General features: G+C 37.8%; 1 protein-coding gene across 11 annotated transcripts in view; it reads left to right on the forward strand.

Moving 5' to 3' along the window:
• pcnx1.S (pecanex 1 S homeolog) overlaps positions 1-13,534 on the forward strand; it is a 75,910-nt gene that overhangs the window by 21,876 nt on the left and 40,500 nt on the right. For 2 of the 11 annotated variants that reach the window (XM_041574900.1, XM_041574901.1), the window contains exons 6-10: positions 146-226; positions 739-2,406; positions 6,129-6,258; positions 8,800-8,886; positions 10,118-10,359. In XM_041574900.1, the coding sequence (XP_041430834.1) occupies positions 146-226; positions 739-2,406; positions 6,129-6,258; positions 8,800-8,886; positions 10,118-10,359 (2,208 nt within the window). The remainder of the gene's footprint in view (positions 1-145; positions 227-738; positions 2,407-6,128; positions 6,259-8,799; positions 8,887-10,117; positions 10,360-13,534) is intronic. The other 9 variants (XM_041574903.1, XM_041574905.1, XM_041574902.1 and 6 more) reach the window with 8 other exon arrangements.

The following is a 13,534-nucleotide window of genomic DNA, read 5'->3' on the forward strand; positions in this document are numbered from 1 at the left end:
ATATAAATGAAATCGGAGTCATTGCGCTGAAAAGGGGGGATGTTATTACTTTTGTAGGGTGTTTATGTAAATCATTCTAATCAATTAAAAGCTTTTAAGCATTCTTAAGTTATTAAAGCTTAACTACCAACTTTCTTCCCAGTAGTTGTTTCCAATGAGCTGCTGGAACTCCTTCAGACTGCAGAGAGATTGAGAGTGCCATGGTCAAAATCGGACTTCATCTCAGGTTGGAGTGACACTCTAACCTCACCTAAAGTCTACTTTGGGCCAGATTGGTGCAGAAAGCTGGACACTTGTCTTCCAAAGCTAAGATTCTGGAACTGTACTTAATAGTTAGAAAGCAATTTTATTACAACTCCGGCATCAAAGTGGGAAGGGACATGGATGCTGGAGTTTCTAAAAATAAATTGGATGCATCGACAGCCCAATTTGCTTGGTGAACATAATAGGAGTGATTTGACCATGGTACATCAACAGTTGAAAACGTGTTAATGTTAGCTGTTCATACAGTACTTTTTGCATTGATTGTCATTTAGAATGTACAGAATATTTGTATGCTTGCCTTGAAAGTGTTACATTTCAAAAGTATCAAGTTCTGCTTTAGTTAACGTGGACGGATTGTGATAGGGAAACATGCATTGAATAAATGGCTTTCTTACACTAGCAGTTTGCTAAAAATGTCTGCACTACTTACATTTATGAGAGCTAATATATTGTCAACATTTTTTTTTTAAACAGATTTGACTGTGGATCAGAAGCTTTTCCGTCTTGTCTCCAATGACTCCTTTGTCTCCATTCAGCCTTCAATATCCTCTGGTGGAACAGGCTTAACTAGAGACTTCAGTGACAAAGGATCAATACTAACACACAGTCATCACCACCATTTAGATCTGTCTCTGTCTAATGCCTGTGACACAGAAATGGCCTCACTTGTTCCATTGCATTCACATTCATACAGGAAAGATCATCGACCAAGAGGTGTCCCAAGAACTTCAAGCTCTGCTGTTGCTTTCCCAGACACTTCTCTTACTGACTTTTCACTTTATCAACCAAGGCGCGGGCTGGATCCTGTTAGAGAACTTGAAGCTTCCAAACCACATTCTGGGTCCAAAGATTCACTGGTAGATAATGCTTGTGCTTCAGGGATTTTTCAATTAGACTGTCTAAAAAGCAAAGGAACCCAGCAGCTTTCAATAACTGGTAGTGTTAAACACATGAAGACTGACAAAAGCATGGATAGTTTAAGAAGCCTCAGTACAAGGAGCAGTGGCTCCACAGAAAGTTATTGTAGTGGAACAGATCGGGACACAAATAGCACTGTTAGCAGCTACAAAAGTGAACAGACCAGTTCAACTCATGTGGAAAGTATTTTATCTGAGCATGAGGATATTACTGCTGCAAAGAGAGTCCACTGTGGTGACCTGGAAGAAGAACATAGCTCTGCTACTGATAAAAGGACTAGTAGTGTAAGGACCGCTGTAGAAAGAAACACTGCTCAGGAAGCCAAGGAGGCCAACACCTCTGATGATGTACAGAGTCCTAGGGGTCTTAGCTCTTCAGCATCAGAAGAAGCTAATAAGAACCCACACGCAAATGAATTAACTGTACAAACTGACTGGCTTCCAGGAAAACTGTCAGCAAACATTGAAGAACCTGGGGAAAAACCAGTCATTTTAGTTGACTTGAGATCTTTAAAAGAAACGGGTATTAAGCAGAGAGATAATGATGTACGGCCCAAATCATCTAGTTTAATACATCGTACATCCTCTGCTCATAAATCATGCAGGAGACGGACAGGTAAAAAAAGAGCCAGCAGTTTTGATGCAAGTAGACACAAAGAATATGTTTCCTTTCAAGGCATAGCTGATACCAAACCTCACAGTACTGGTTTTTGTCATGATGAAGATTCTAGCGACCAAAGCGACTTGAGCAGGACCTCAAGCGTTCAGTCAGCCCACCGTTTCAGCAGTGATAGCTCTTCCAGCACTACTTCCCATTCATGCCAGTCTCCTGAAGCAAGATACAGTGCCCTAAGGACAAAATATCGAATAAAAGAAAGAGGCACAGATTCACATCGCACGCACCTAAATTGTGAAGGAACTAGTAAAAAGCGGTCCACCCGCAGGACTTCTAGTGCAAGTGGTACAAAGAGTCGAGTTCGAGTGTTAAGTCTGGACAGTGGCACTGTAGTTAGCTTGAGTGATACCAACAGACTGGCTGCTCCTGAAAATATAAAACCCTTAACCACTTCTAAATCAGATCTAGAAGCCAAAGAAGGTGAAGTGCTAGATCAGATGTCTCTGTTGGGGCGAGCTTCACAGTTAGAATCTGTAACACGGTCAAGAAATAGTTTGCCCAGCCAGGTTACTTTCCAAGAAGCTGGAGAGCGAGAAGCATCTGTTGGAGGTAGGTGACACGTATGAAGATTTTTTTTTTTCCTGCTTTTCTATTTTCTATAAATAAAAATGTGTTTAAAAGAATACAAATCCCTAATTAAAAAGGGAAAAATAATGCCTTGCTTTTTGAGGAAAGTACATAAAACAGTGGACATTCAAACAGTTACTTTGTTTAAGGCTAGCTCATTTGAGTGAATACGCTTTAGCCTGATAAAAGGAGAGTTTTGGTCAGAAACACAGCCCTGTGTGTACCATTAGGTCTCCCCAAGTGTTTTTGAAACTCACTAGCCTTTCATATGTGGTAAGACAGCAAATCCAATTCCAATAATTCAAATCATTTGTGTCTTTGAGATGCTCTGGGAAGTTAACGTTCACATTTAAATCTGCTTCTTAGTTAATTAGAAATGTGTCCCTTCATGTTTAAAATATGCAGCATTATTCAAATAGAGGGGCAACCTGAGCTGTGCAGTTAGCAATGTAATTATATTGCAAGAGGCTCACTTGTGGTGCAGCAGCATTCTTTGTCAAGTATGCTTTTAGTCTTAAAGGATCAGTAACCTCAAATTTTTATAAAAAAAATTCATTTGTATGCTATGAAAAAAAAAAAGCACCCAACTCATATTAAACTTTAAAATCGCAAAGTCTTCATTTAGAAATAACTTACCGAATCTCCGATTGCGCTCCTCCTCAGAAAAGGCGATCGAGTGATCCATCGTGCAGTGCTCGATTTCTCCTCCCTGCCTTCCTTATAGGAGATAGCCAAGGAGGAGAAATTGAGCGCAGCGCAATGGATTATCTCCATATATATACACAATTGATTACTAAGCACTGCAATTTTTGATGACATCACTAAGCACAGTTGATATAGACCAGGTTCCGTCTACTTTAAAGTATAAGAATATTAGAAGTGGCAGAGAGGTTCTATGACCATATAAAGTCTATTATAATGTTTGTATGACAACTTTTATGTGTTTATATGGCACCAACATAAACTCTTTGCAAATTGAATTTTAACTAAAGCTGTAAAATCTTGTAGTCATTGTAAATTAGATTATTTGTTTGTAATGAATCTGTTATATCGGTAAGCTTTTCCCCCAATATGAGCAACCACAAGTAAACTATTGCTTTGTTTAGGATTATGATTGATTTACTTTTACTGTACAGGAACTTTATTTTTGGTATAAACATGTCCATGACAAACATTTGTGTGTGTCTATATATATATATATATATATATATATATATATATATATATATATATATATATATATATATATATATATATATATATAATTTTTTTTTAAGAATGAGTCTAAGAAGTACAAAACAATACTTGAATATAAAGACAGATCACTTTAAAAGAAGAGAACATTTTATGTAAACAGTATTATTTTGATTGAGATTTGTGGTCCATTATGATCAATCTTACTCTGTGAAGTTTAGTACTCCAGATCTGATAGTGTTGTTCATCAATGTAGGATGTGGCATTGTGATAAATTATTTATTTTTTTGCCTAAAAAGTGGTCTCTATGCCAGAGGCTAGATAGGCTTGTACTCTGCACCTTAGTTGTATATTTGTTCTTGGTCTAAAGGGAATTCTTCAGTTTTATTTTATTTCTCCGTTATGCATGACATGGATACTGTCATGGGAAAAAATATTTTTTCAAAACACATCAGTTAATAGTGCTGCTCCAGCAGAATTCTGCACTGAAATCCGTTTCTAAAAAGACAAAACAGACTTTTTTATATTTAATTATGAAATCTGACAGACATATTGTCAGTTTCCCAGGAGCCCCCAGTCATGTGGCTTGTGCTCTGATAAACTTCAGTCACTCTTTACTGCTGTACTGCAAGTTGGAGTGATATCACCCTCCCTTCCCCCCAGCAGCCTAAAAACAGAACAATGGGAAGGAAACCAGATAGCAGCTCCCTAACACAAGATAACAGCTGTCTGGTAGATCTAAGAACATCACTCACTAGTAAAATCCAGGTCCCACTGAGACACATTCAGTTTCATTGAATAGGAGAAATAACAGCCTGCCAGAAAGCAGTTCCATCCTAAAGTGCTGGCTCTTTCTGAAAGCACATGACCAGACAAAATGACCTGAGATGCACCTACACACCAATATTATAACTAAATACACTTGCTGGTTCAGGAATGACATTTTATATTGTAGAGTGAATTATTTGCAGTTTAATTCAGAAATATAAACTACACCATAAAAATCATGACAGAATCCCTTTAAGTATAGGACAGCCATTGTCACCTGGTTTGACATCCTTCTAACAGCACCATATTTGCTGTGTCTTCTGTGATGCAGGTACACTTTGCAGAATAAGCACCACTTCTGAGGTTGTGTGGTTTTATGTGGTTAGTAACGTCTGTAAAGCCTTACTTGGTAGTATTTTGTGTTTAGTGAGAGACTTCTCATCGCGCTTAGGGTCAGGGCACACATGCCATTTCGGGGAGATTAGTCACCCGGCGACAAATCTCCTCTTCGTTTTCCAAAGTCGCCCGAAGTTTCCTTGTCGGGCATTAGTATTAGCATTAGTATTACTAACAGTGTGTGGCGGGCGGAACGCGGTACCGCATCAACAAATAGATGCGGCCGCGATCCGACGGGATTTTTAGTCCCGTTCGATCGGCATCTGCCCGACTTTCAGACAGATATCGATCGGGGAAGCCAGTCGGAGGGCCCCATACACGGGCCAATAAGCTGCCGACCTGGTCTGTCGGCAGATTTTATCGGCCCGTGTATGGCCACCTTTAGACTTTTTGAAAAAGTACCAACCGTGTACTAGAGAAAAGCCCTTTAGTTTTGGAAAATTGTGTTAAACTAATGAATTTACAGGCAAGGTAGGTTGTTTTAGACTTGCTTTTGCCCTCTCCAAGAAGTTACTTACTGAGCAATTGATCGTGATTATTGTGTGTAATTATGTTTGACCATATCCGTGTTGATATCAAATGTATTTGCATTTAATTACATTCTTACCTTAGCATTTATTGGTATAATATAAACATAGTGTAGTTTGTACCATTCAAATACAGGTATAGGACCTGTTATCCAGAAAATTCAGAATTAAAGAAAGGCTGTCTCTCATAGACTCCATTTTATCCAAATGATTAAATATTATTTTTTTCTCTGTAATAATAAAACAGTCGCTTGTACTTGATCCCAACTAAGATATAATTAATCTTTATTGGAGGCAAAATCAGCCTATTGGGTTTATTTAATGTTTACATGATCTTTTAGTAGACTAAAGGTTTAAAGATCCAATTTATTTATTTGGAAAACCCCAGGTCCTAAGCATTCTGAATAACAGGTCCCATACCTGTAGTCCATTGCAGCCAATCAGCAGGTAGCATTTAGTGCTCACCTTGTTGAAGTACCCCCAGATGCTGATCATTTTTATTTTCATTAAATGTAAACCTTGATTAATGAATTAATTATTCACACAATCAACTGATGATTACATTTAGTTGCCATACATCTTCAGGTATATGGATCAATTGCTGATAGTTGGCTACATACATGTAAAATCCAGAGCATTAATTATAAAAGAGATGGTTTACTGCTCATTACAGTATTTTAAAATCTCGACTTTGACCTGGGATTTTGAATGATTTTTTTTGGTTCGCTATGAACCAACTTGCTGGAAAGTTGTTGGCAAAACTTGATAGCTGCACAGGCAGTTTCCTCGTGATCTAAAATATATGTCTTGCCGCTGCAGCACACGCCAGTGAGGAGACAGTAACATTTCGCCGCGAACGCAGCACATTTAGGCGCCAAGCAGTTCGGCGCAGACACAATGCAGGGAGTAATCCCACCCCTCCTGCATCACTCATCGGATCACCTCTCAGGTACGGTATTGTAAAGTCCATTGCTGCATGCTGCAGGCTTCTAACTCTCCTGCTTTTCAATGACCCTGTTCCTAGTATTCTCGACCCCCAGATTTACACACACATTTTTACACTTACCTCTTCCTATGTTTAATTGTATGCATGGTTCCCTTGGCTTGCAGTATACACAGATCTGTTAGATTTAGTGCACTACATTTTTAATTATCTCGGCAACAGGATGATTGTCTATTTTTCATTTTTTGTAATTAAAGGAAACTACTGTTTTTAGAAGAATTACTTAATATTCTTTAAAGGGGAAACAAACCCATACTAGATAAAAACTCTACCCTCATACCCTGCATGGACCAACTTCCCTCCTCCCCCACAGCCTAAATGCCCCCCCGGGCAAATGCCCCTGATTTTTTACTTACCCCTCCATGCAGCTCTGGCCTCAGAAGTTGAATTAAGAGAGAAGGCGCACACCCTCAAAAATAGAATGGGGGTGCTAATCCATAAGAGACTCTCCGTCAAGGTCTCCAAAATTAGCAGCTAAATATAACCAGAAACGGATAGCGCACCCAATTAGAAAAAAATGTATTACAAAAAAGGAAAAATATATAACACAAATTACAAAATAATATTTGGTGCGCCCAACGCGTTTCGACCTTAAGGGTCACAAATAATAAAAAAAAAAAATTGCCTTTTAGATTTTTTTTTTTTTTTGATTATTTGTGCCCCTGACTCAACAAATATTATTTTGTCATTTTTGTTACCGTATATACTCGAGTATAAGCCGAGGTACCTAGTTTTACCTCCAAAAACTGGGAAAGCTTATTGACTCGAGTATAAGCCTAGGGAAAGAAATGGAGCAGCTTCTGGTAAGTTTCAATCAAAAAATTGAGGGTTTCTGCTCCCATTGGAGGTGCCGGCGTCTCATTTTTGGATGCTGGCGACTATTCTTGGACGCCGGCGAATATTCTTGGCGACTATTCTTGGGCGCCGGTGACTATTCTTAGAAGTTTTTGCGCTTGACCCTAGTATAAGCCGAGGTAGAGTTTTTCAGCATCTTTTGGGGGCTGAAAAACTCGGCTTATACTCGCGTATATACGGTATATATTTTTCCTTTTTTGTAAGAAATATTTTTTTTCTAATCGGGTGTGCTATCTGTTTCTGGTTATATCTGGCCTCAGAAGTTCACGGGCACTATCTTCTTTTTTTCGGTCTTCAGAATTTGAGCGGAGTTTCAATGCATGCACAGTTGGAGTAATTCTCTGGACCCGAACAACTGCACATGCACTGAAAGTCACGAAAAATTTTCGGCACATGTGCTGTTGTTTGGAAATTTTCTTGACTGTTGGGGCATGCGCAGTTGTTTGGGACCGGAAATTTACTCCAACTGCGCAGAGCCGAAACTCTACTCAGATTCCGTAGAAGACCGAAAAAAGAAGATGGCGCCCGTGAACTCCCAAAGCCAGATCTGCACGGAGGGGTAAGTAAAAAAAAAAAAAAATAGGGGCATTTGCCCGGGGGGAGGGAGGTTGGTCTATGAAGGGTAGGGTGGTATGGGTTTTTTCTAGTATGGGTTTGTTTCTCCTTTAAAAGGGGCAACAACCATGATACGTTTACTTATTTTCAAGGATTTTTCTTAAATAATTCATTAATAATCTGAAACCCCTTCATGGGTATTGAGGTTTAAATCCTTTTCTGTAGACTGTATCTACTAATAAGGTAACACAACCCAGTCCATGTAGTTTGCCAGAGGAGATCAGCCTTGTTGCTTGGGAATAGGATTTAGAATAGGATTTAAACCTTAATAGTATTGAAACGGTTAGAAATTTGTACCGGATTCAAATAATATATATAATAAATGTAATATTTGACATGATAGCTTTCCTTTTATATTTCCTTAAAAAAAAGTTTACAAAAAAGTATGGAAATACGTAAAATGTTAAATATTATTTGTAGAAGTTGCCACACCGCTTCCACAATATCGTATGTATATTTTATGTCTTTAGCACTTCTAGCATATTCAGCGCTATTCATTAAGCAATACTTTAGTAGTATAGACTGGGAACAAGAAATAATCCTATATAATTATAATCTTTATATAGACTCAGACTGGCATCATTTACATAACACAAGACTTTGCAGAATAAAAATGTATTGCCAATTAGAATGCCTTTGTTTTACTAAACATAAATATACATACACTTTTTAACAATTCACATTGGGTCAAACTAAGGCACCTATCCCCATATGTAATATATGGCACAAAATTTGCCCATGAGCAGCAACCAATAAGGCGCTTGCATTTAAACAGGTGACTAGTAAATTCAACCGGCTGATTGGTTGCTATGGGTTACTGCCCCGGGCAAACTTAGTGCCTTATATTACATAACACCACTAATGTCTATTTGTTAAGTAGCATTTATCCCTTGAAGCCACATTTTCCAAAGTTTCCCCCACTCCAGCTGTAAAGTAATTGTAAGATTATAGCACATCTTTAATAACTGTCCCAAATATGCAGTAAGAGCAGATAGCCCTATGCTATATGTGCTTCAGCCTAGAAGGTATTTGCCTCATCCCAGGCCCATCATCTCTGCAACAGCAGCCATATCTGAATAGGTGTCAGGAGAAAGCTGCGTACAGGTAAGTAATGGAGGATTTGGTAGGGTGGGAAGCGGGAGTGCTCCCTCCATGGCGCAAGATGCCCAGAAGTAAAAAAAAAAAAGTGAGCATGGGGGAGAGACAGGGCAGGGTTTGGTAGGTTGCCTCAGGGCAGCAGTGGGGGCAATAGCGCCCCTGGTGGGTAGCAAGGAGATTAGGACCAGAATACTGATATGTCCCTAAAAAACAAATAAAAACCTGGAATGTATCAAAATCGCTATAAATTACGAAAAGTCAAGTACCTAAATACTCTGGTGGCTGGGAACACTGGAAGTAGCCTACCATGACTTAATAAGCTTAATGAGGAAATGATATAAAGCAAGTGCTAGACTCTTCAACTTAAAGGGATACTGTCATGGGATTTTTTTTTTTTTTTCCAAACGCATCAGCTAATAGCGCTGCTCCAGCACAATTCTGCACCGAAATCCATTTCTCAAAAGAGCAAACTGTTTTTGTTTTTTTTTTATATTTAATTTTGAAATCTGACATGGGCCTAGACATATTGTCAGTTTCCCAGCTGCCCCCAAGTCATGTGACTTGTGCTCTGATAAACTTCAGTCACTCTTTACTGCTGTATTGCAAGTTGGAGTGATCTCACCCCCATCCTCCCCCCCAGCAGCCTAACAACAGAACAATGGGAAGGTTACCACATAGCAGCTCCCTAACACAAGATAACAGCTGCCTGGAAATCTAAGAACAGCACTCAATAGTAAAATCCAGGTTCCACTGAGACACATTCGAGTAGGAGAAACAACAGCCTGCCAGAAAGCAGTTCCATCCTAAAGTGCTGGCTCTTTCTGAAAGCACATGACCAGGCAAAATAACCTGAGATGCACCTACACACCAATATTACAACTAAATACACTTGCTGGTTCAGGAATGACATTTTATATTGTAGAATGAATTATTTGCAGTATAAACATTGTAATTTAGATAATAAAAACTACATAATGAAAATCATGACAGAATCCCTTTAACTTTTGCGTTTTTTTTGCTTTTAAGATCCATTTCTTTTTCTGGTTTATTAGTGGAACTGACCATGGAGCCAGTGCCTTATATTAAAATACATTCTTAACTTATGGATAAGGTCCCCAAAAACAGGAGTTAGCCATCTTTACATAAGAAAGAAATGATTCATAGATAACATTTGTAATACATAAATTTGTAGCGGTTATCATTTTCTTTAATGGACCCTTTAACTTTTATTTTGTAGCCTTCAAGATGGTCATCAAGGCCAGCAGTCATCAACCCAGGTCAAAGTACAGTCCCGCCCCCCTTCCCAGGCTGCAGTGCTCAGCGCTAGCGCCTCCTTGCTGGTGAGAAATGGGAGTGTCCACTTAGACGCGTCACATGACAATGCATCTGCCGTAGGCAGTAGCAGTTTGCACGATGAACTTGGTATGCAGGCCTTATGTAACCTTGGTGACATGGAAGTTTTAATGCAGCACATTTTGGGTAATAATGCTGTTCAATTATCTTTAATTTGAGAATCTGTTTTGAATACGGAGCGTTTCTGCCAGTTAATAATATTGTTACATTAAAGGGAAAGGGACTTTTCTTAGTTTTTGTGAAACTGGTGTTAATGTAAAGCAAGGTGGCATATTTAACAAATGGTAAAAATAGAGTTCACCTAAGGGAACTCTATAGCTCTTTATTTACTTGTGTAGGATTTTTTTAGACATATTTATCAAAAGGTGTAAATAGTCTCTTTCGAATATAGGCCTTTAAAACAATCCTGTACAAGTCACTACAGAGCTGTGAATTTTCTCTGTGGTGAACTTTACTTTTCTCCATTATTAAATACGCTGCTATGTGTTTATAACATTAATGTACATCTTTTAACCGCTCCTTTCACTGCCTGGTGTATGCTGACATTATTGTGCCATGGGGAATCCCCATTACTATATCTATTTTATCTTTTGGCAATTCATGAACTGTATACGTTGGGTAACGTTTTAAATCGAATTCTATTTGCTTAAGGTGTTTAATCATTCATGCCACTAGTATTGTAATATTTCTGGTGTATTACTTAATGTAATTTTTATTGACTTTGAGCAATATTTGTTGCTTTTAAAATAATAATGAAAACCCTTTTATTAGGAAAGCAGTATAGCCAAAATGCAGTCTATTTGCTACCTATGTGCCCGCTGTGGAAGTTTCCATTATATATTGGTACCCATCTCTCAAAACACAAACTTAAAGGGGTTGTTCCCCTTTGAGATAACTTTTAGTATGACGTAGAGAGTGATATTCGGAGACTATTTGCAATTGGTTTTCATTATTTGTGTTTTTTGAGTTATTTAGCTTTTTATTCAGCAGCTCTTCAATTTGCATCTTAACCAATCTGGTAACTAGTGTCCAAATTACCTTAGCAACCATGCATTAATTTGAATAAGGGACTGGAATTTGAATAGGAGAAGGGCTAAATAGAAGGATCAGTAATAAAAAAATAACAAAACATTTGTAGCCTTGCAGAGCATTTGCAGCTTTTAAATGGGCGTCCGGACTCCCTTCTAAAAAACAGAGTCAGAAGAAAAAGGCAAATAACTATATAAAAAAATAAATGATGAAAACCAATTGAAAATTTCCTTAGAATTGTCCGTTCTTTAACATAATAAAAGTTACCTTAAAGGGGACCTGTCACCCAGACATAAAAATCTGTATAATAAAAGTCCTTTTCAATTTAAGCAAGAAATCCAAATTCTTTATTTAATTTAAGCATTTCTAGCTGTTGTAAAAAATCTCAGCTGTCAATCAAATATTGTCTGCCCCTCCTCTATGCCTTAGGCAGACAATTACTTTCACTTTCCATTCAGCACTTCCTACATGTCACTGCTCTCCCCACATTCCCCCATTCTCTTAATCATTTAATTGTGTATCCAGGACATGGGGATGGACATCAGGTCCCCCATTCTGGTGCACAAACAAGATTCTGAGATGATACAAGGCTTGTCTTAATAACTGTGTCCACAAAATGGCTGCTGCCTGCTTGTTATAATTATGAATTCCCAGACTGAAGGAAACAGGATTCAAATAATTTATACAGTGTAATTAAAGTTAATTTTGCTTGACTAACATTATAAAATAGGATTTGGAATATTTTTTTTGGGGTGACGGGTCCCCTTTAAAGGGGAATCACCCCTTTAATTTCCAGTATTCTCCATTGGGGTTTATTCCTGGTGTATTTCACATGTTGTATCGATATTCTTCAAATGATAACCACTTTGATCAGCATTGTTTTAGGTTTGTACCTGAACAGAAGGACTGAAGTAACTGCTTTAAACTTGTTGCGAATGATTTAACACTTGTATGTGCCCCCCACTGAACTTTGGATCATTTAACCATTGCACCACCCCCTTGTGGTGAATACAACTTTCTTTAATGATCGTTTTTACCTGTGTCTCGCACAAGTCGCAAATTACACTACTAAGCTACTGTATGTTACTTTGCATTTGTCATAAGAATTTGCAATAATCAGAGGTGCAGTAAAAAAAAAAAAAAGCACTTACCTGCCTGCACAGGATTTATATGAACCAATTAAAATTGTCATTGTTGTGAGAAAGACATACAATTTTTTTTTTTTTTTTTAATATTTGGTCTGGATGCAATTAGCGCTGGTAGACCATTTTCAGTGAATATCCTTAGTGCAAGAGAACTTCTTTGTAGCTTGTTCATTTGAGTGTTTAAAAATATGTTGGTGCCATATAAAATTCAGTATTTAAGGGTTTCTATGAAATGTTTGTATACATATTTCTATGATCAATATGACCAATATCTTCAATATTGCAGTGCATATGGCAGTGGAGTTATTTTGTATATTGGCTTATCAGAAACTATAACCTTTCACCTTCAATTATTACTTCAATTTGTTTTGTTATACAGGTATGCGGTCCGTTGTCAGGAAACCTGTTATCCAGAAAGCTTTGAATTATGGAAAGGCTGTCTCCCATAGATTTCATTTTATCCAAATTTTTAAAAATGATTTCCTTTTTTCTGTGTAATAATAAAACAGTTGCTTGTACTTGATCCCAACTAAGATAATTAATCCTTATTGGAGGCAAAACCAGCCTATTAGGGTTATTAAATGTTTACATGATTTTCTAGTAGACTAAGGGCTCTTACGCGCGTTTTTACCTGCGCTCCCCTTAAGGTATAAAGATCCAAAATTACGAAAAGATCCTTTATCATCAATCACCTGATGAAGGATATGTTTATCCGAAACATGGGTGAAATAAAGACACATTGAATTGCTGTGGGACTCCAGAGTTTATTTGAATCGGATTTATCTGGAAAACTCCAGGTCCCAATCATTCTGGATAACAGTTCCCATACCTGTACCCAATTATATTTGAGGTGTAAAAATGCAGTGTCTTGGCCAATAGTATAGAAGAAAATCAATATAAGCTTAATATTCAGTAATGTGCTTATAACTCTGCAAGCCATAAAGTTTTTGTAATTCGAATTACTCATGACTTTGTGACAGCCATTGTAGATGACAGTTGCTACTGGTAAGTAACAATAATAATTTGTGAAATGTATTTGTTCTGAAAGAATAACGTTAGCCATACATGGGTCGATGTTGAATGCCAGCTGCTGCCGATCAAGTCGTCAGGCTGTTGGTCTGTATTTG

Source organism: Xenopus laevis, chromosome 8S (genome assembly GCF_017654675.1).
Source record: "Xenopus laevis strain J_2021 chromosome 8S, Xenopus_laevis_v10.1, whole genome shotgun sequence".
Lineage (NCBI taxonomy): Eukaryota > Metazoa > Chordata > Amphibia > Anura > Pipidae > Xenopus > Xenopus laevis.